Source organism: Oncorhynchus gorbuscha, linkage group LG15 (genome assembly GCF_021184085.1).
Source record: "Oncorhynchus gorbuscha isolate QuinsamMale2020 ecotype Even-year linkage group LG15, OgorEven_v1.0, whole genome shotgun sequence".
Taxonomy (NCBI): Eukaryota; Metazoa; Chordata; class Actinopteri; order Salmoniformes; family Salmonidae; genus Oncorhynchus; species Oncorhynchus gorbuscha.
Window position 1 is genome coordinate 41,672,071 of NC_060187.1, and position 21,365 is coordinate 41,693,435.

Below are 21,365 nucleotides of genomic sequence, written 5' to 3' on the forward strand. Positions count from 1 at the left end.
TTTTGCCACATGCATACTATTACAGACACCTTAATGCATACTTTTAAGTTATATTATGCGAGCTAACCATAAATCATTCAATATGGTTACTGGGCTATCTGATCATAATCTGACACTTATAGCCAGAAAGCTAAGAGCAGGTTTAACCTCTCTACTGTTAGAAAGCCGGATCAACTAAGAATACCTAAGAGTGAATTAAGCTATTTTGAAAATGCAATTAGGGGAATTAACTGGAATGATCTCTTGTCCTATACAGACGTGGAAGCTGATAGTCAAGTTTTTCTATCCACAATCCAGACTACAATAAATAGTTTCCTAAAGAAAATCAAATCCAAACCTGGCCAAAAGAGAACTCTTCCTTGGCTAAATGGAGAAATCAGGAAATTGATTGTAAGAATGAGATTATGCTCTAAAAATAGCTCTAAGATCCAAATTAGAGCATGACAGACGTAGGTTTACCATGTTGAGAAATAAGGTGTTGAAAGAAATCAGACAGGCCAAGGCAAACTTTTTTATTAACATAATTGGTGAAGCAAAGGGAAATTCTAAACTGATCTCGGAGAATCTAAAAAAGTTAACAGTTACCATAGTAACACTGCAAAAAGACTAGAAATCATGGTGAATAACAATCCAACACAGGATGCAGTCGAAATAGCAATAGCCTTCAATTCCTACTTTATTGACTCTGTCAGGGTACTGACACAGAACCCCTCCACTGGTATCTTGGGATCAGTGCTAGTAAATGATGCTCAACCTGTCTTCATCATAAGGGAGGTTTCTGAGTCAAAGGTGAACAAGGTGATTATCTCACTAAAGAACTCTAAAGCCAAAGATGTGTTTGGGCTGGACTCTACCTTTCTTAAAAACTACAAAGAGTCACTCATTGGCCCCATTACTAAGGCCCCATTACTATTACCAACACATCTATTTGTCTCTGGGTGTTTCCAAGGGTATAGAAGTCGGCCATAATAACGGCCATCTTTAAATCAGGCGACCCTGCTGACGTGAGTAACTACAGGCCCATTAGTATACTACATGTGGTGTCAAAGGTTTTTGAAAAGTGTGTAGCAGAACAACTGATTGCCCACCTCAACAACAGCCCCTTCACATTCCACTCCATGCAGTTTGGCTTCAGGGCAAACTCTCCACAGATACGGCCAACTGCTTTCTTCTGGAAAATGTGTCCAAGTCCAAGATGGACAAAGGGGGTGTTGATGGGGCTGTGTTTCTGAACCTAAGGAAGGCTTTTGATACTGTTAACCATGAGATTCTCATCACAAAATTGTCCAAGTTCAACTTTTCCCCTGATGCCTTGAGATGAATGAAATCATACCTTGAAGGCAGAACTCGGTGTGTCAGAGTGAGAATGAGCTGTCACCCACTCTTAGCTATGCTGTGGGTGTGCCCCAAGGGTCAATACTGGGGCCCCTCCTGTTCAGCCTGTACATTAATGATCTGCCCTCTGTCTGTACTGGGTCTGAAATTCAAATGTATGCAGATGATACAGTGATATATGTGCATGCAAAGAGCAAACAACAAGCTGCACAAGAACTCACTACTGTAATGGTCCAGGTTACAAAGAGGCTCAGTGACTCGTGTTTGCATCTCAATGTGAAAAAAACTGTTTGCATGTTCTTCACAAAGAGGGCAACAGATGCTACTGAGCCAGATGTCTATGTGTCAGGGGAGAAGCTCCAGGTGGTATCTGATTTTAAGTACCTTGGCATCATACTTTATTCCAACCTCTTTTAAAAAGCATGTGAAAAAAGTAATTCAAATAACCAAATTCAACCTAGCTAATTTCCGATTTATACGAAATTGTTTGACTACAGAGGTAGCAAAACTTTACTTCAAATCTATGATACTCCCCCACTTAACATACTGCTTGACTAGTTGGGCCCAAGCTTGCTGTACAACATTAAGACCTATTCAGTCTGTCTACAAACAGGCTCTCAAAGTGCTTGATAGGAAGCCCAATAGCCATCATCACTGTTACATCCTCAGAAAGCATGAGCTCCTGAGTTGGGAAAATCTAATGCAATACACTGACGCATGTCTTGTATTCAAGATCCTAAATGGCCTGGCTCCCCCTCCACTCAGTATTTCTGTTAAACAGAAAACCCAAACATATGGCAGCAGATCCACAACCTGCCATGAGAGGTGACTGTATAGTTCCCTTAAGGAAAAGCACCTTTAGTAAATCAGTTTTCTCTGCCTGGAATACACTGCCATCAGACACACATAACTGCACCATATATCACACTTTCACAAAATGCTTGAAGACATGGCTAAAGGTCAATCAGATTTGCGAACATGGTTGTCTGTTATCTGTTGTCTGTAGCTTGTGAGGTGTGGAAACACTGTTGCTTTTATGAATTTTGTCTTTCTGCCTTTTGTTCTATGTTGCTCTGTCTGTATGATACGTCTTGCTTGTCCTATGTTGCTATTGTCTATATTGTAATTGTTTTTAATAACCTGCCTAGGGACTGCGGTTGAAAATGAGCTAAAACCGGCACTTTTGATGAAACGTTGATTAATGTGCACTGTCCCTGTAAAAATAAATAAACTCAAATAAAAAATGAAAAAATATATAAACCATTTTCCATAAATGCATGTAATTTTGTCCTTGAAACATTGAATTGACGTACTATAGAATTCCAATCATTCCTATGGAGGTCTCCTTCTGGGGAGTCAGTGGCTTCAAAGGCCGTCATTGGCCAATACACAGCATCAGCAATCCAGGGTTTCTATACACTGAACAAAAACATAAATCCAACATGTAAACTGTTGGACCCATGTTACATGAGATGAAAAAAACAATCCCAGAAATTTTCCATAGGCACAAAAAGCTTATTCCTCTCAAATGTTGGGCATAAATTTGTTTAGGTCCCTGTTAGTGAGCGTTTCTCCTTCACCAAGATAATCCATCCACCTGACAGGTGTGGCATATCAAGAAGCTGATTAAACAACTTGCTCATTACACAGGTGCACCTTGTGCTGGGGACAATAAAAGGCATAAAATGTGCAGTTTTGTCACAACACAATGCCACAGATGTGTCAGGTTTTGAGGGAGTGTGCATTTGGCATGTTGACTGCAGGAATGTCCACCAGATAATTTAATGTTAATTTCTCTATCATAACAACGTGTAACCATGTCGTTTTAAAAGAATTTGGCAGTACATCCAACTGGCCTCACAACTGCAGACCACATGTATCCACGTCAGGTCAGGAACTCCACATCTGGCTTCATCACCTGCGGGATCACCTAAAGGTGGTGGGGGCTGAGGAGTATTTCTGTCTTTAATAAATCTCTTTTGTGGGGAAAAACTCATCCTGATTGGCTGGGCCTGGCTCCCCAGTGGGTTGGCCTATGCACTCCCAGACCCACCTATGGCTGTACCCCTGCCCAGTCATGTGAAATCCATAGATTAGGGCCTAATTAGTGTATTTCAATTGACTGATTTCCTTATATGATCTGTAACTCAGTAAAATCTTAGAAATTGTTGCACGTTGCATTTATATTTGTTTTCAGTATACATCATTGGTTTTGGTGACCTCATGGTCACCATTGTTTAACACAATGCCTGAAGCATAATCTCTTATCTAAATAGGAAAGGCTCAGCTCTTCGTCCTACTGGCCACACCTCTATTGTCTCTCTCATCCCCGGCCCTCAGTGCATACAGCCCTGCTGTGTTTGCACTCAACATGCTGAGGCAGCAGCTGGCTCTCACCACTTTGTCCAGACCAGCCGCCCCTCCACTCCCTGCAGACTACACATACACCACCCTGGAGGACACCAAGGAGGTAGGCTACTCTAATGCCCAATCATAAATTAATCGCTACACACTCGTGAAGTACTGAAGGAATAATTGATAGTCAAACGCCGCTCCTTGTCACTCTTATCTGAGGGACTGTCGACCATATTTGCTGTGGACCCAATTGTGTTCACACTTCTGTGCATTTGTAGTCATCATGATCCAAGACAAAAATGGACATTTTCAGAGTTTTTCCACTTTTCCTGAATTGACTAGATTTGTAGTGGGATTGATTTGTTGTAGTTCATTGGCTGTCACAAGCCTCCCAAACTGACCACGGAGTCGGCCTTGGAGGAGATTCTTCAGGAAATGATGGAGCTCCACTACATCTGACACTGAGAATATATGGATACTTTACCATTCTCTATTAAAAACATGTAATGTGTTGGGGCTTGGGAAATTACCTAGATCAAAAAGGACAATCTATTCAAATGGGTCATACTTTCTATAGACGTATCAGTGGCGACCCCCGTTTTGAGCACCCCTATTTTGGCATTAATAGTGTCTCACATATGTTTGCAAACAATGTAAAAAATATATATATCATTGAGCTAATAAAGACACATACAAACATGGTCTCCTGTTTTCTTGAGTAAGGCAGCTCCAAAATGCAGGTTTCAGCCTAGCTCAGTGCATTCTGTGGTGGTGGGTCAAGCCTGAAAAAAATATGGAGCTTGCACTGTGATTGGCTCAGTGTTCTGACACTCATAGGGATGCTATGTCACCCCAAGTCTAAGGCTAGACCCCGAAAAATCTAGCCCTTTGGGTGCTGCCATAGTTACATTAGAAGAGCCCATCCACAAAGGCTTAAGGTCATTGGCCACAGATAAAATGACATATCAAGTTATATGTACAGTAGCTTTGATTGGACTGATCATGTCAAACTTTCATAATCTGGGCCAGCAGTCATCATGAATCAAGTCAACAATCTACTGGCAAATCATTTTTAATCCTTGTCATATGAAGAGAAGTTATAGATAAAACATCGGTGCTCATCGGCAATTGGACATCAACATTACACAAGTTGGAAATCGCAAATTCAACAATGACTGGTTTGGAAGGAATCAGTGACAGAGGTCCCAAATCTGTGATTAAGGGGCTCTTTTCCAAGTTAAAAATTCTAAACATTCAACATTGGCCATGCTGTCACTGAAGCATGATTTGTGCCGCACTCAAAACAACTTAACTCGGCACTGAGACTTCAGTGAGTTCAAGACAGCTGGGAAGTCGTGAATAAACGAGCTCCGACTGGGAAAGGTCATCCAACTAGGAATAGTAAATCCGGCCTCTTTCTAGAGCTATGACCTGAAGATCAATGACGTCATGATCCGACCTTGTTTCAAATTTTATACAGATCAATGAGGATATGAAATTTCTCAGAGAATTATTTTCTTATCTAGGTTGAGGTTAACTAATTGTGAGTGCATTTATCCAAACAGAATTTCAAAACAAGTATTTAAAATGCTTTATTTCTCTACAGTATGTGGTTAGTTGCCTGATGACTTAAACTTCATTCTTCCGCTGCTCTATCGTTCAGCACACTTCATAGCAGAGAAGAAACTAACGACCGTGGGCGGAGCATTTGTCCGGAGCAAGGAGTTTAGGTAGCCAGGTAATGTGGTTAGTACAGGGTAAACTGATTCACAATTATAGCTGACATGCCATTGATTCCATGTGCACTCCTATGTTTTGTGGGATTTTCTTTTTGTTTCAAAAGAGCAACACAATATTATTTCTGTCCATCTCCAAGTCTTGATGACTTGATCCTGGAACATGAGAAGAATACATGAACAAGTTCCACAAGAAAAGCAACATTAAAACTAAAAAGGACCCCAACTTTCTGGTATTTTGCAAACGGATAGAGGGAAACATACGGTTAAAACCATTATTCTGTACAAACAACTAATTATGAAGAGGTGTGTTCTGGGTAGGGGTTGCTTGCTTTACGATGCACGTCATTCAGCGGGAGGGGGCTCCTGTGGTTCCCGATTCACTGAAATAAACACACATTGGTTATTTATACATTTTAGTTTGTCATATCACCTACAAATACACCTGTCCACAATGTCAGAATTTCATTGCAATATTTTCAAAAAGACCTACAGAGATCACTTGATAAATTCCTACCTTCCTCCCTTGCTTTCATGCGAGCTACAAAATTGTAACTCTTGTTCCTGCGGTAGTTCTCATAAGGGTCGTCCAGTGACACCCCCACTCCTTTATACTGGTCCCACTTGTCCCGGAGTTCTCCCCCCTTGATGGGGTCCTGGATGCCCTGCTCCTTCGCACCAAGCCCCCCTGAACCACTCCAGCCCATTTTCATGAGCAGTTGATGGCCCTTGTTCTCCTCTCCCAGCCTGCTGTCTGGAGGCAGGATAGAAGGGGCTGCTCCAAGCCCAGAATTAGTGCTGTGGAGATCACAACCAATACATTCAGTAATCTACAGCCTTCAATGCTCTGCTTTAAAATGTTCAATGTGATAGTGACTGTCTCCATTATGTCAATGGCATAGTTACGGTCTCGACCCTCCCCAAGCCCCTATTCCTATGATATGCACCAATTTGTAAGCAATATGCCAGAGGCGATATGATGTGTTAAGAGCAGGATACATTGCACACCGAGATGAGGGACTTACGGGGGGGAGGGGCTACGGGACTTCTGGGAGGCGATGGCGGGGGCGGGGGCAGAGGCATGTCCGGGCTTCTCTAGCCGTCTCTTGTCAGGAGAGCGAGATCTGGAGCGAGACCTGGAACGAGAGCGACTGCGGGACGACCTGGATCGGCTCCTGCTCCTGTGGAGGGGAAAGATAAACAACATGATCCGTCAAACTTGACGTTCACTCCACAGTGTTACTTAACACCACCTAACCGCCAACCAAATGAGGAAAACGGTCTACCAATACATCTCCACTGTATCGTACAGGCGTATCTGATAGTATTCCTGACTAAATCTGCAATTCCTGTTCAAATCAGGAAGAATCCCATCTGCGTGTACCTGGAGCGTGACCTGGAGTAGGAGCGAGAGCGGGACCGCGAGGAGGAGCGGGAGGACTTGGAGGAGCTGGAGCTGGAACGAGATGAGGAGCGGCCCCGACTACGAGAACGGCTGTGTGAACGACTACCCCCGTGGGCACTGGGAGAGACAGAGAGAACACACACTTCGTTAGAGCACTCATCTCTCATATAGTACTTACAGATGGGAAACAGAGAGCCAGACTAACAAAGCATTTGTATTTTGCCTGTGGATTTCAAAAAGGCACATTTATTTTTTAGGTTAAGTGGTACCTAAAGTCTCCTTCTACTACAGATAAGTCTATGAAATGTGTGTGTGTGTGTGTGTGTGTGTGTGTGTGTGTGTGTGTGTGTGTGTGTGTGTGTGTGTGTGTGTGTGTGTGTGTGTGTGTGTGTGTGTGTGTGTGTGTGTGTGTGTGTGTGTGTGCGAGACATAAGGCTGGTTAGCAGGCAGACGGTCTCACCTGTTGTGTTTCTCCTGGCCCTTTTTCCTCCTGGCTCTCATCTTGGCTCTGAAGAACTCATACAGGCCGTTCTGTTCCCAGCCCTCACTGACCAACAAAAGACATTGCAATCAATAGAGCAAACATTGCATTGATCACTCAAGCACATAAAGCGAAAATGTTTGTGTTTTACCTGTTCCTGGGTCTATCATGGGATGGAGGGCTGTAGAAGGCCTCCACAGCAGCGAGCAGGCGATCACTTGGTGGCATGGGGGGAGGAAGGCGGATGTCTTTGGGATCCAAGGCTTTGTATTCATGGTCTTCAAGCTTACGCATATAAAACAGGTGGAAAAACAACCGTTTAAAATCACTGGGGCCCGAGAAATACAGTGAGATGTGGAAAATGTAGCCTTGAAAAGCAATAGACATCTTCATCCCGTGCTACTCACTTTGACTAGTGGGGCCATGAGTCCGGCGGGCAGGTCGAAGTAAGGGACGTTGGGGACCAGGCTGGGGTCGTCCTGGTTGACGTGAGCCGGGGACAGCCGCTGCCTCATATGGGGGGAATGTCCGTTGAAGCCGTGGGGCGGGGGGCCAAAGTCAGGGTGCTGGTTACCCCCCCAGGGAGGGTGCTCTCCTCCCCCCATGCCCGGAGGAGGGATCCTCTGGCTGGGGTGGTGGTGGGGCGGGGGGCCCATGTCTTGGTCAACACGCAGGGGCAAGGGGAGCGACTCAGTTAAATTACATGTTTTAGATAGAACGGTCAGTCCCAAATGATCATGTAAATCGATATGTGTACTGTCACTATGGATGGTGGTCAGGAAAATCAGCCAGAAGGGTGCTTATACAATAGTCATAGAAAAGTTAAACAGTGAATAATGAGCTCCCATGGTGGAACCTGTCCTGGATTCTTACCTCCGGGAAAGTCTCCCTGTGGGTAGTCAAAGCGGTGTGGAGGGTAGGGTGGCCTCTCAAAGTGGTGTCTGGGTGGGAAGTCATCCTGCATGAAGCGTGGAGGAAACCGGCCGAAGTTGTGGGGAGGCGGGGGCGGCTGGTTGAAGGGAGGGGGCCCTTGCTGGTGGGGCGGGAAGGGCCCTCTGAAGTGGGGAGGCCTCTGCATGCGAGGGAATGGGGGCTCTCGCTGGCCCCAGGGGGGCTGGTCAGGTCCCTGGTTGCTCCAGGGGGGCTGGTCGTACTGACCACTCCAGTTGGGAGGGGGCTCGTTCTGTCCTCCCCCTCCGCTCCAGGGACCGCCCTCCCCCCTTGGAGGGCCTCCGCTCCAGCTGGGGTCCCCCCTCTGTTCGTTCCACATGCCTTCGTGGCTGTTCCAGGGCGGGCAAGGCGGGGGCGCCTGGGTAGGGTCAAACGGAGGCTGACAGGGGACAAAAATAACGGGTGTTTAAACGGACACTCATCTTCCATGTTACCGTACCTTCACCACTCACTCATCCATCAACTCAGTTTGTTTGCATAGGACTGATTTGATAGATAGTTGAACAGATTGACTGTAGTTCCTATGAAAACAGTAAACCTGTAAATACAATACCAGTAAAAAGTTAACACCTAACGATGCTACATTGTAGAATTATAGTGAAGACCACAAAACGACGAAATAACACATGGAATCATGTAGTAACCAAAAAGTTGTTAAACAAATCAAAATATATTTTAGATTCTTTAAAGTAGCCACCCTTTGCCTTGACAGTTTTGCACACTCTTAGCATTCTCTCAACCAGCTTCACCTGGAATGCTTTTCCAACAGTCTTCAAACAGTTCCCAAATATGCTGAGCACTTGTTGGCTGATTTCAATTCACTCTGCGGGTCCAACTCATCCCAAACCATCTCAATTGGGTTGAGGTTGGGGAATTGTGGAGGCCAGGTCATCGGATACAGCACTCCATCACCCTCCTTCTTGGTAAAATATCCCTAACACAGTCTGGAGGTGTGTTGGGTCATTGTCCTGTTGACAAACAAATGTAGTCCCACTAAGCACAAACCAGATGGGATGGCGTATCGCTGCAGAATGCTGTGGTAGCCATGCTGGTTAAGTGTTCCTTGAATTCTAAATGAATCACAGACAGTGTCACTAGTAAAACACCCCCAATACCATTACACCATCTCTTCCATGCTCCAGAGTGGGAACCACACATGCAGAGATCATCCGTTCACCGTACTCTGTGCCTCACCAAGACACGGCGGTTGGAACCAAAAATCTCAAATTTGGACTCATCAGACCAAAATACAGATTTCCACCGGTCTATTGTCCATTGCTCGTGTTTCTTGGCCCAAGCAAGTCTCTTCTTCTTATTGGTGTTTTTTTGTTGTTGCAGCAATTTGACCATGAAGGCCTGATTCACGCAGTTTCCTCTGAACAGTTGTTGAGATGCGTCTTACTTCAACTCTGAAGCATTTATCTGGGCTGCAATCTGGTGCAGTTAACACTAATAAACTTATCCTCTGCAGCAGAGGTAACTCTGGGTCTTCCTTTCCTGTGGCGGTCTTCATGAGAGCCAGTGTCATCATAGCGCTTGATGGTTCTTGCGACTGCACTTGAAGAAACTTTTTAAGTTCTTGAAAATCTCCATATTGACTGACCTCCATGTCTTAAAAGTAATTATAGACTGTTGTTTCTCTCTGTTTATTTGAGCTGTTCTTGCCATAATATGAAAATGATCTTTTAGCAAATAGGGCTATCTTCTGTATACCACCTTACCATGACACAACACAACTGATTGGCTCAAACGCATTAAGGAAAGAAATTCCACAAAAGTACTTTTAACAAGGCACACCTGTTACTTGAAATGCATTCCAGGTGACTACCTCATAAAGCTGGATGAGAGAATGCCAAGAGTGTGCGAAGCTGTCATCAAGACAAAGGGTGGCTACTTTGAACAAACTCAAATATAAAATACATTTTGATTTAATTCCATGTGTTATTTCATAGTTTTTATGTCTTTACAATTATTCTACAATGTAGGAAATAGTACAAATAAAGAAAAACCCTGGAATGTGTAGGTGTCCAAACTTTAGACTGGCACTATATATCAACAGACTATTCCTTATATCAGTTTGAGAGTTGTACATTATAAAAAGGGAAGAGTGACACAGTGCATATAAACAACACAGTAGGACCAGCTTACAGGCTGATTGGGGTTCCAGCCTCCAGGCATGTGTTGTGGGTCGAACCAGGGTTTGGAGGAGGAGTTATCAGAGTGGCCAGTGTTGTTAGCACCGGGGTCTGATCTGGGCGGGGCTCCGTCATAATCACCAGGAGGGCCAGACATGGATGCCTTTACCTCTCCTGTCGACGCCACAAGACAGAGAGAAGGATATTTGGTTAAAGGGTAAATATGGCTAAAGATATATAATCAACATGTAAACGAAATAACATGAATTGCTTAGTGTGTGTGGGTCTGTATGCAAGAGAGACAGACTAAAAAGTCCAATCAAACCAGTCACCTGCATCTCTACAGTGATGTTTTGCTGACAGACCAACAGCCTTATCAACATGCAAACGAAAGTGTTTATGCGGGTGTGTGCGTGAGCATGTTTCTCTCTCCCCTCACCAGGCTGAGTGGTGACTGCCTTGACGTCGGGCTCTGCTACAGCTAGCTGGCTCACTGCTGCTGCGGCTGCTGCAGTCTGCTGCACCGTCAGGTTGGCCACAAACTCCTCGTGCTGAGTCTTCAGGGTCTGGATCTGCTGCTGGAAGGCCAGCTGAACAGGCTGCACCACCGCAGCGTACTCTGTGATCAGAGAGGCCTGGGAGAGGGGAGGGCCACCGCTAGTGTTATACAGAGAACACTCGAGTAATGACTGGCCTAGCCATGGTAAGTCGATTCAATTAAAAAAAATAAACGTTATTCTATTTTGATGGAACTAGGGGTATGGGGTAGGACGTGTATATGTGGTTGACCTCAAAGTCCAATCCTTTTAATGGTCAGCCGACTTGCAGTATTTCACTTTACTATGCCACTAGCCTCAGTCCTCACCTGATACTGGCCCAGGCCCACAGCTGGACTCTGTAATTGCTGGATCGTCACCTCATCGAAGTAGCCATTCTTTTCCCAGAGCTGCAGGAGCTGTGAGAGAAACGAGAAACAGAGGGTGTCATTCAGACCACAGGCAACATCTAAACTCAGCAACAAAAAAAGAAACGGTCTCTCACTGTCAACTGTGTTTATTTTCAGAAAACTTTTAACATGTGTAAATATTTTTATGAACACAGGATTCAACAACTAAGACATAAACTGAACAAGTTCCACAGACATTTGACTAACAGAAATGGAATAATGTGAACAAAGGAGGTCAAAATCAAAAGTAACAGTCAGTATCTGGTGTGGCCACCAGCTGCATTAAGTACTGCAGTGCATCTCCTCGTGGACTGCACCAGATTTGCCATTTCTTGCTGTAAGAAGTTACCCCACAGGCCTCCCGGGTGGAGCAGAAGTCTAAGGCACTGTATCGCAGTGCTAGCTGTGCCACCAGAGACTCTCGGTTCGAGCCCAGGCTCTGTCGTGGCCGGCCGCGACTGGGGGGTGCATGGGGCGACGCACAATTGGCCCAGCGTCATCCGGGTTAAGGAGGGTTTGGCCGGTAGGGATATCCTTGTCTCATCGCACACTAGCGACTCCTGTGGCGGGCCAGGCGCAGTGCACGCTGAGCAGGTCGCTAGGTGTACGGTGTTTCCTCCGACACATTGGTGCGGCTGGCTTCCGGGTTGGATGCACGCTGTGTTAAGAAGCAGTGCGGCTTGGTTGGGTTGTGTTTCGGACTATCGACCTACGTCTCTCCCGAGCCCCTATGGGAGTTGTAGCGATGAAACAGGACTGACTACTAACAATTGGATTCCACGAAATTGGGGAGAAAAAGGGGGTAAAAATAAGTTACCCCACTCTTCCACCAAGGCCCCTGCAAGTTCCCGGACATTTCCGGGGGGGAATGGCCCTAGCCCTCACCCTCCGATCCAACAGGTCAATGGGATTGTGATCCGGGCTCGTCGCTGGCCATGGCAGAACACTGACATTCCTGTCTTGCATGAAATCACACACACAATGAGCAGTATGGCTGGTGGCATTGTCATACTGGAGGGTCATGTCAGGATGATGTCATCTTGACATGTCAGGTACCACATGAGGGAGGAGGATGTCTTCCCTGTAACGCACAGCGTTGAGATTGCCTGCAATGACAACAAGCACAGTCCGATGATGCTGTGACACACCGCCCCAGACCATGACGGACTCTCCACCTCCAAATCGATCCCACTCAAGAGTACAGGCCTCGGCGTAAAGCTTATTCCTTCGACGATGAACGCGAATCCGACCGTCACCCCTGGTGAGACAAAACCGCAACTCGTCAGTGAAGAGCACTTTTTGCCAGTCCTGTCTGGTCCAGCGACGGTAGGTTTGTGCCCATAGGCGATGTTGTTGCCATTGATGTCTGGTGAGGACCTGCCTTACAACAGGCCAACAACAGTCCAGCCTCTCTCAGCTTATTGCGGACAGTCTGAGCTCTGATGAAGTTCCTGGTGCAACTCAGGCAATTGTTGCCATCCTGTACCTGTCCCGCAGGTGTGATGTTCGGATTTACTGATCCTGTGCAGGTGTTGTTACACGTGGTCTGCCACTGCAAGGAGAATCAGCTGTCCGTCCTGTCTCCCTGTAGCGCCGTCTTAGGCATCTCACAGTACCGACATTGCAATTTATTGCCCAGGCCATATCTGCAGTTCTCATGCCTCCTTGCAGCACGCCTAAAGCACATTCACACAGATGAGCAGGGACCCTGAGCATCTTTCTTTCTGTTTTTTTCATAGTCAGTAGAAAGGCCTCTTTAGTGTCCTAAGTTTTCATAACTGTGACCTTAATTGCCTACCGTCTGTAAGCTGTTAGTGTCTTAACGACTGTTCCACAGGTACATGTTCATTAATTGTTTATGGTTCATTGAACAAGCATGGGAAACAGTGTTTAAACCCTTTACAATGAAGATCTGTGAAGTTATTTGGATTTTTACAAATTATCTTTGAAAGACAGAGTCCTGAAAAAGGGACGTTTCTTTCTTTTGCTGAGTTTATATGGAACAATGTCTCCATTGAACAGGCAGTCCACTTACCCGCGTAACCTTCTGCTGCTTGTCCTCCTCTACAGCCAGGAAGCTGGTGCAGTAGATGGGCACCACCACCTTCTGCAGCGCTGCCAGCAGGTCCCTCTGCTGCTTCCTCTGACTGGTGGGACAACAAGACAAGGTTCACTTAACTAACCACGAATACAATGCATGACATAATTACTTCCATTATCGAGAGCAAGCAAGTTAGTTTTGTTTGAGGAGTTTAAAATACAATATGAAAGAAGCGCAGTCGGTGTATGTGTGGCATTCTGAGAGTAAAAACAAAGCCTAATTTTCATCATGCTTCTACCAGTGATGGAGGACATCATTGGTGAGATAGATGAGGTGAAGGCGGAGTTCGAAGTGGGCTGCATCAGCTGTGATGCGGTTCCGGAGGTGTGAGCACATCAGCTCGCAGTGCAGCGGGCCCTTGGCGTTGTTGAACATCCAGTTCTTACCAGCCTGGGAGGAAATAAAGACCCGTTTCGGACTGGGAACTTTAACACTGTGCGGGCCTTGTTGATCTATACTAGTGTTCTTTATTAGCCCTGTTTATGAAGATGTGCGTATGACCACAAACCTTTCTACAGAAGGAACCGGAGAGAAACATACAACTGACTACCAGAGCATTCTCCAGTTCATCTATTGTTCATGTCGTCATGAAAGTCATGACAAATTCATGAACGTACCGAGATGGCGTCTTTAGTGCAGGTGTCAATGATGGGCTGCAGCAGGTTGTCAAATTCAGAGATGTCCTGCTGAGTCTCCGCTAGCAGTTTCTGGGTCTGCTGCTCCATGGCCAGAGCTATGGCTGCCGTCACTTGCTCCTGGAATCAAACAAATGACAACCATTTCAGTCTGGACATCTAGGGAAATAAACAGCAGCTGTAAAATGTATTTGCTTGGAAACTTTGTGTATTCTGTCGCGCACATTTTATGACCAGAGAATATAGGATATGGTAGCGATGGTCAGTCTGTGACATTGGAGGGCCAGTGTGTGCAGGTTTTTGCACCAGCTCAGCACTAACATATCTGCCTCAACTAATCAAGACTGACTGACCCTGGGGTACGGTGACCCGTACCTGTCTGAGAGTGAGCAGGTGCTGTTCTTGCTGCTGCAGATTCCATTGGCTCTGCTGGATGAGTTCATCCAGAGAGGGCGTGGCAGGGGCAATGGGGGGCGGAGCCAGGATCGTGATTGGCGGAGGGACATCTGGGACTTCCTTACCGGGTGGATTATAAAGATCTGCAAAATAAGGCCAAAATGTCAGTGATTAAAGGATAAAAAGCATGATAAAGAAAACATTTTCATTGTACTCTCGATGCTTTGTCATTTGCACAGGTACTTGACAAGGTGGCCTAAAAAAAAACAATGAAATAAAATTCCTTAAAAGAAAAGCTAGTACTATAAAACAAGGGCATTTTACATGCAACTAGCTTCATGAAAGGAATGTCCTCATCTTCATTTGTACTCAATTGCTTTATACTTCAAAGGAATTGAGATCGAAAAACCATGAAGCATTTTGCAGTATCTCTGAAACCTAATTTTGTAACAGGAGAGCATGTGGATTTTTAAGTCAAACTTTGCAGCAGCATAGAATCACACGCAACGAACAAAAACAAATCTGCATTTGATATCAACAAGCATCAAGAAAATCAAAAACTCTTAGCAAACTGACATACTTAGGCCTTGCAAAGTCCAAACTTGAACTGTGGTTGAAAAAAATCTAAAACAAGAATGTTTTAGACAATAACGAAAATAGAAGGAATACGATCTACACCAGTAGTCGGGGTATCCTCCATTTTAAAATGATCATGATTGAAAAATACAAACATGATAAACAATACAAAAACAAAGCCTTCAAGCACCGGTGATGCAAAAACACCAGATGAATGTCGAGTAAAATGTGCAAGTTGGGACTTCTATCATCCCAGTAAATACCTTCCAATTTATACTCCTCACACTCGTGGGTAGTAGGATCTACGTGGGGAGAAGCACACATTACAATACAGTGGCATACAAACAGCCACAGATATAGCCTATCTATTATATAGAAATAAATTCAGGTCTGGTCTTCTTCCTGCAATGAATGAAAACGCGAGCAGATGTCACAAGTTAGGCTACAATATCTGCACGTGGTGGTTGTGTTCCAAACCTGCTGCAAAATGGGATAAAAAAAATTAAAGACTGTTGGCATTGGAATCTAAGATGAGACAAGTTGAATTGATAGCTATCTGAACTACATACGTTGGTGGTGTTCCATAGCAAGCTTGCACCGGTAATAGGTGAAGAAGTCCCCACCAAACAGAAAAGAGAATTTGGGATTGTCCTTCTGTTTCTCCATTGTCATCTTCTCAAACTCGGGGCCATTTCGAGCCACAAACTGGGCCAGTTTGTCAATGACATTTTTCAGCTCTTGATCTGTGGAGAGAGAAACTTTTTGGTGAGTCACATGATTTCTGACAGCTTGACATCCATTTAGGGGTTATATTATTGTTAAGTTAGCTAACTCGGCACATAATTTAAAGCAAAGCAATCTTGATCAGGTTATTATGAGACCCTGAAACCTGGGGCACCCCTCTTTACGTACTGTGCAAGGTAACTGTGTCAAGGTGGGCAGAAAAGTAATCGTACACGAGGGACAACATCGACGCTAGGGCTGGGCGGTATACCGTATTTTACTACACTGAACGAAAATATAAAAACGCTGGTCCCATGTTTCATGAGCTGAAATAAAATATCCCAGAATTGTTCCATATGCACAAAAAGCTTATTTCTCAAAAATGTTGTGCACAAATGTGTTAACATTCCTGTTAGTGAGCATTTCTCTTTTGCCAAGATAATCCATCCGACAGGTGTGGCATATCAAGATGATGATTAAACTGCATGACCATTACACAGGTAATGAGGACAATAAAAGGTCATTTTGACTTGCGATTTAGATCAAAACACTTGGGTAAACTAGTCTAATTAAATAATTGGAATATAATATTGGGTACTTTGAATAAAATGTTTGACATGACAATGAATGAAAATGTCAGGGTGGAGTTATTGTGACAGGGTAGGAACCAAAGTGTTGGTCATTGTTTCCTATGGGACCAACGCCTTGCTCAAATCAAACAAAAATCTGCACTGCTCGGTTGTTGACGTCAACAAAAAATATAACTGGTTTGCATTGGCAAGGCATATAAAGTGTTTTTATCAAAAGCAATCACTTTTGCATGTGAAAACACTGAATCCTACTCCGCGTGCCAACCCAAATCACTTTAGTGGGCCAGACGACTCATGCACGGGAGGCAGCCCGGTTCAGGATATGAATTTAATCACCCGCAGGACCCCCCTTCCCTAAACCAAGCACTGAACCGAGGTACTGTCACCCCACACACTTTCTCCCTCATCACCAAACAGCAACAAAGCAGACAGTACCTATGGTTCGGCCCGCTTGTTCTCTTATACTGTTTTAACTGTTTGAGTGCATGTCAGTGTGTGTGTCTGAAAGAGAGGTTTGTTGTATTATGTTTGTGTGTCCTTCCTTTCCCCTGCTCTGTACTCCTGTCCCTTTGTAGATGAAATTGGTCCTTCCTTTCAGTGATGTGAATGCACACCTGGGGGGGGGGGGGGAATCGTGTTAGGGAGGGGGAATGGGGAGAGGAAAGGAGCCTTTACTGTTTGTTAGGGCCCTGCACTGTTTTGATGCTAAGCACAAGCTTTTGTACATCCTGTTTGAAAGGTGTGTGTATGGAATTGGGTCAATCTGCATGGTTAGATGGTAACAACGGCACACACCACACATTGAGCACAGGTGGATATGTTCAGATGGACCCTTTAGTTTATGGATTCAAAGCTCAAGAAGTGGACACGTCAATGATTTGAAAACGATCATTGATGAACATCTTTTTTTTTTAGATGCATAAAAAAAAACTTTGAATTAGTTTGGAAGCCGATGATTAATGAACCCTTTATTTAAAATATTCCATCACACTGTTCACCTCACCATTGCGTTGCGATTTGTTTATATATTAAACACCTCTACCCCACATGTCGAACTCATTCCACAAATGGCCGAGTTTCCGCTCCACCCTTGTACTTGGTGGATGAATTAAGGTCAATAATTAGTCATGAATTTCAGGGCTCCTGAGTGGCGCCCGTCGGTCTTAAGGCACTGCATCTCAGTGCTAGAGGCGTCACTACAGACCCTGGTTCGATTACAGGCTGTATCACAACCGGCCATGATTGGGAGTCCCATAGGGTGTCGCACAATTGGCCCAGCGTCGTCCAGGTTAGGGTTTGGCCGGGGTAGGGTTTGGCCGGTCATCGTAAATAAGAATTTGTTCTTAACTGACTTGCCTAGTAAAATATAAATGGCTTCATTTGGTACAAACTATGCATAACAGGGCCATCTTAATAGACTCCCATCAGTATATCTAGAGTAAAGTATAATTACATCAACTTTTCAAAGCACGGGTAGACTGTTCTGGTAGATCACCTGAGGCATGTGCACAAGATGAAAATACATGCACAAGACGCACGCATACTTGCCGAGCTCGAGTTTACATGGTTCTGCACACGTTTCAGGTGATGGGAATCTGAACACACTACCAGCGCTTTGAAAAGTTGATGTATTTATACTTTCCTGTGGATATATCGTCTCAGATTACTACATGCAAAAGGACCAGCCGCCCAGACAATCAGTAAAGTTTGACTGAAATAAACCTGCATCTCGCAAGTGGTTTGAGAATGATCTGTTGACTCATCTGTATGTATGTATGCATGCATGCATGTATGTATGAGCTTGTATAGATTAGCTTGTTAAAAAGCTAAAATATAAAGTGGGATTATTTTTTAGAAATAGATCTTGCTTCTCCCTAAATAACAGGAAGCAGATTGTACAGCCAACTTTCCTGCCAGTTCTTGAATATGGTGACACTTTTGACCAGATTGCAGCAGCAAGTACTCTTAAACTTTTGGAAGCCGCACTTCGCTTTATCACAGGTGAAAGTTTTAATACTCATCACTGCATCATGTATCACAAGGTTGGCTGGTCCTCATTAAAGTCCAATAGATCACTTCATTATTCCCGTTTTGTTTACAAAGCTCTACTACACAAGCTACCAACTTATCAAACTTCGTTGCTAACGTGGAACAGAATGAGCTACCAAACCTACTCACAGGATTGGTCACTCTGGTCTCGACGAATTTAGGTAAATCCTCCTTTCATTTTTAGTGCCACCAATTGTTGTAATAACCTACACAATTCCTTGCATCTTGATTCCCTGGTGCCGCTAGGACAGTTTAGGACTCTGGTGTTGAATTAATTAATTGAGGATTGCAGTTGCTTCGATTGATTGTAGTGGTTTATTTGTTTAAACTGTTGTGTTAAATCATTTTTCTTATTTTATTTGTAATGTAAATTTTTCTCCCAGTTTGAGAAAACGTTTGTACCACAAGGCACCATTGGGAATGAGAACCTGGTCTCAATTTGGCTGCCCTGAATAAGTTAATAAAAAAATAATAAAGTGTGTATTTTTTTATTTAACAAGTCAGTTAAGAACAATTATTATTTACAATAAAGGCACACCTGGCCAAACCCGGATGACGCTGGGCCAATTGTGCTCCGCCCTATAGGACTCCCAACCACGGCCGGTTGTGATACAGTCGGGAATCGAACTAGTGACGCCTCTAGCACTGAGATGCAGTGCCTTAGACTGCTGCGACACTCGGGAGCCCACATGTTTTATTATATTCAACATTCTGGCTTGTAGATCTCGTAAGAGGGACATTTCCTGATACAAAGGCTAATTCATGCACAACGTTGAATCCAATGCAATAATGCCGCATTCAAAACAACTGGAAACTCCGACCTGAAAATCACTGACGTCCTGATTTGACCTCGTATGTTTCCGAGTTCCCAGTTGGTTTGAACGCTGTATTATATGCAATTCAATGTCGGATTCTCCAGGCTAAATCGACGCATGCGCGATTATACTATCGACGCCAGCTAGCTATGTAGTTTAAAAAAAACACTGTCCATGAAGGTTAGGGAGCTAGTTTTTAAATCATTCATTAGTTAATAAAAGCTAGCTACTAAAAAAAACTATTCTACATCAGTCACGGCAATCATATGCCTAGCTGGGTTTTGCATGCTAACTAATTTAGCAAGGTAACATTAGCATTAATAGCTAATCAAAATGAAAGATACAAACCCTCAGGAGCTGTAGGAATATCCATGTTTGTCTTCAATCAAGTAACAGCGAGACCGAAAAACCTTAAAGACCCACGGAGGGAATTAATTTGTGAAAATTCTACCTAGCTGTGTGGTTAAAAAATACAGCAGCATTACAAAATGTTAGATACTCTGGTACCGGAAGTACTTCGAGGACTTTAGGGCGCCACTGTCCAGAGGAAAGCAGCTACCATGCTACAGCGTCCCCCAGTGTCTTAACAAGCACTGGGAGGACTGAAAGAGTACACAGGTAAGTCCAACCTCAGCGTCATTAAAACTAGGTATGATGATTCACTACTTTTCACCATCCCAAAATATGATGACTCCTATTTACATTTAACTATTTCTTGTGTATAGCCTCACATTTTTTTAACTTTTTAACAACATTATTGGGAAAGGGCTAATAAGCAAGTGTTTCACGGTAAAGTCTACATGTGTTGTATTCGGCGCATGTGACGAATACAATTTGATTTGATTGGAACTAGTCTACCACACTATCCTGTGGATTTGTATTTGTATTTATTAAGGATCCCGATTAGCTGCTGCCAGTGTGTCTGTACGTGTGTGTGTGTGTGTGTGTGTGTGTGTGTGTGTGTGTGTGTGTGTGTGTGTGTGTGTGTGTGTGTGTGTGTGTGTGTGTGTGTGTGTGTGTGTGTGTGTGTGTGTGTGTGTGTGTGTGTGTGTGTGTGTGTGTGTCTCTCTTTACAGTACCCACGGTTATATTTGTTTTAATCTGTTTTTTAAATCTGATTCTAATGCTTGCTTCAGTTACCTGATGTGAAATAGAGTTCCATGTGGTCATAGCTCTATGTAGTACTGTGCGCCTCCCATTGTCTGTTTTGAACTTGGGGATTGTGAAGAGACCTCTGGTGTCATGTCTTGTGGGGTATGTATGGGTGTCCAAGCTGTGTGATAGTAGTTTAAACAGACAGCTCTGTGCATTCAGCATGTCAATACTTCTTACAAAAACAATTAGTGATGATGTCAATCTCTTCCACTTTGAGCCTTGCGAGATTGACATGCATACTCGGGCTCCCGAGTGGCGCAGCGGTCTAAGGCACTGCATCTCAGTGCTTGAGGCATCACTACAGACAGCCTGGTTTGAATCCAGGCTATATCACAACCAGCCGTGATTGGGAGTCCATTAGGGCGGCGCACAATTGGCCTTGCTTCGGGCCGGGTTTGGCCGGTGTAGGCTGTCATTGTAAATAAGAATTTGTTCTTAACTGACTTGCCTAATTAAATAAAGGTTAAATATATATATATTTTAATATGTTAGCTCCCTGTGTACATTTAAGGGCCAGCCATGCTGCCCTGTTGTGTGCCTATTGTAATTTTCCTAAGTCCCTCTTTGTGGCACCTGACCACACGCCTGAACAGTAGTCCAGGTGCAACAAACTAGGGACCGTAGAGCCTTGTTGATACTGTTGTTAAGAAGGCAGAGCAGCGCTTATTATGGACAGACATCTCCCAATCTTAGCTGCTGTTGCATCAATATGTTTTTACCATGACAGTTTTACAATCCAGGGTTACTCCAAGCAGTTTAGTCACCTCAACTTGCTACATTTCCACATTATTCATTACAAGTATTAGTTGAGGTTAAAGGTTTAGTGAATGATGTGTCCCAAATACAATGCTTTATGTTTTTTAAATATATAGGACTTACTTATTCCGTGCCACCCATTCTCAAACTAACTGCAGCTCTTTGTTAAGTGTTGCTGTTGTTTCAGTCGCTGTAGTAGCTGACGTCTATAGTGTTGAGTCATCT

At 44.1% G+C, this 21,365-nt stretch overlaps 1 protein-coding gene across 3 annotated transcripts; it reads right to left on the bottom strand.

Moving 5' to 3' along the window:
- Positions 1-4,746: 4,746 nt before the first annotated feature.
- LOC123997366 (calcium homeostasis endoplasmic reticulum protein-like) lies at positions 4,747-19,753 on the bottom strand. 3 transcript variants are annotated; one of them, XM_046301511.1, is made up of 18 exons: positions 19,578-19,753; positions 15,622-15,795; positions 15,316-15,354; positions 14,456-14,619; positions 14,063-14,200; positions 13,684-13,835; positions 13,380-13,491; positions 11,264-11,353; positions 10,838-11,033; positions 10,412-10,572; positions 8,186-8,642; positions 7,720-7,970; positions 7,464-7,597; positions 7,292-7,378; positions 6,811-6,948; positions 6,452-6,607; positions 5,944-6,224; positions 4,747-5,809 (listed from the first exon to the last, which is right to left on the bottom strand). In XM_046301511.1, the coding sequence occupies exons 1-18, from the start codon at positions 19,600-19,602 to the stop codon at positions 5,772-5,774; spliced, it is 2,793 nt and encodes a 930-aa protein (XP_046157467.1). In that variant the 5' UTR covers positions 19,603-19,753; the 3' UTR covers positions 4,747-5,771. The 3 variants fall into 3 exon arrangements, with proteins under 3 accessions (XP_046157467.1, XP_046157466.1, XP_046157468.1); XM_046301510.1 differs by having other exon boundaries at positions 7,720-7,976; XM_046301512.1 differs by lacking the exon at positions 15,316-15,354 and having other exon boundaries at positions 7,720-7,976.
- Between the last annotated feature and the right edge of the window lie 1,612 nt (positions 19,754-21,365).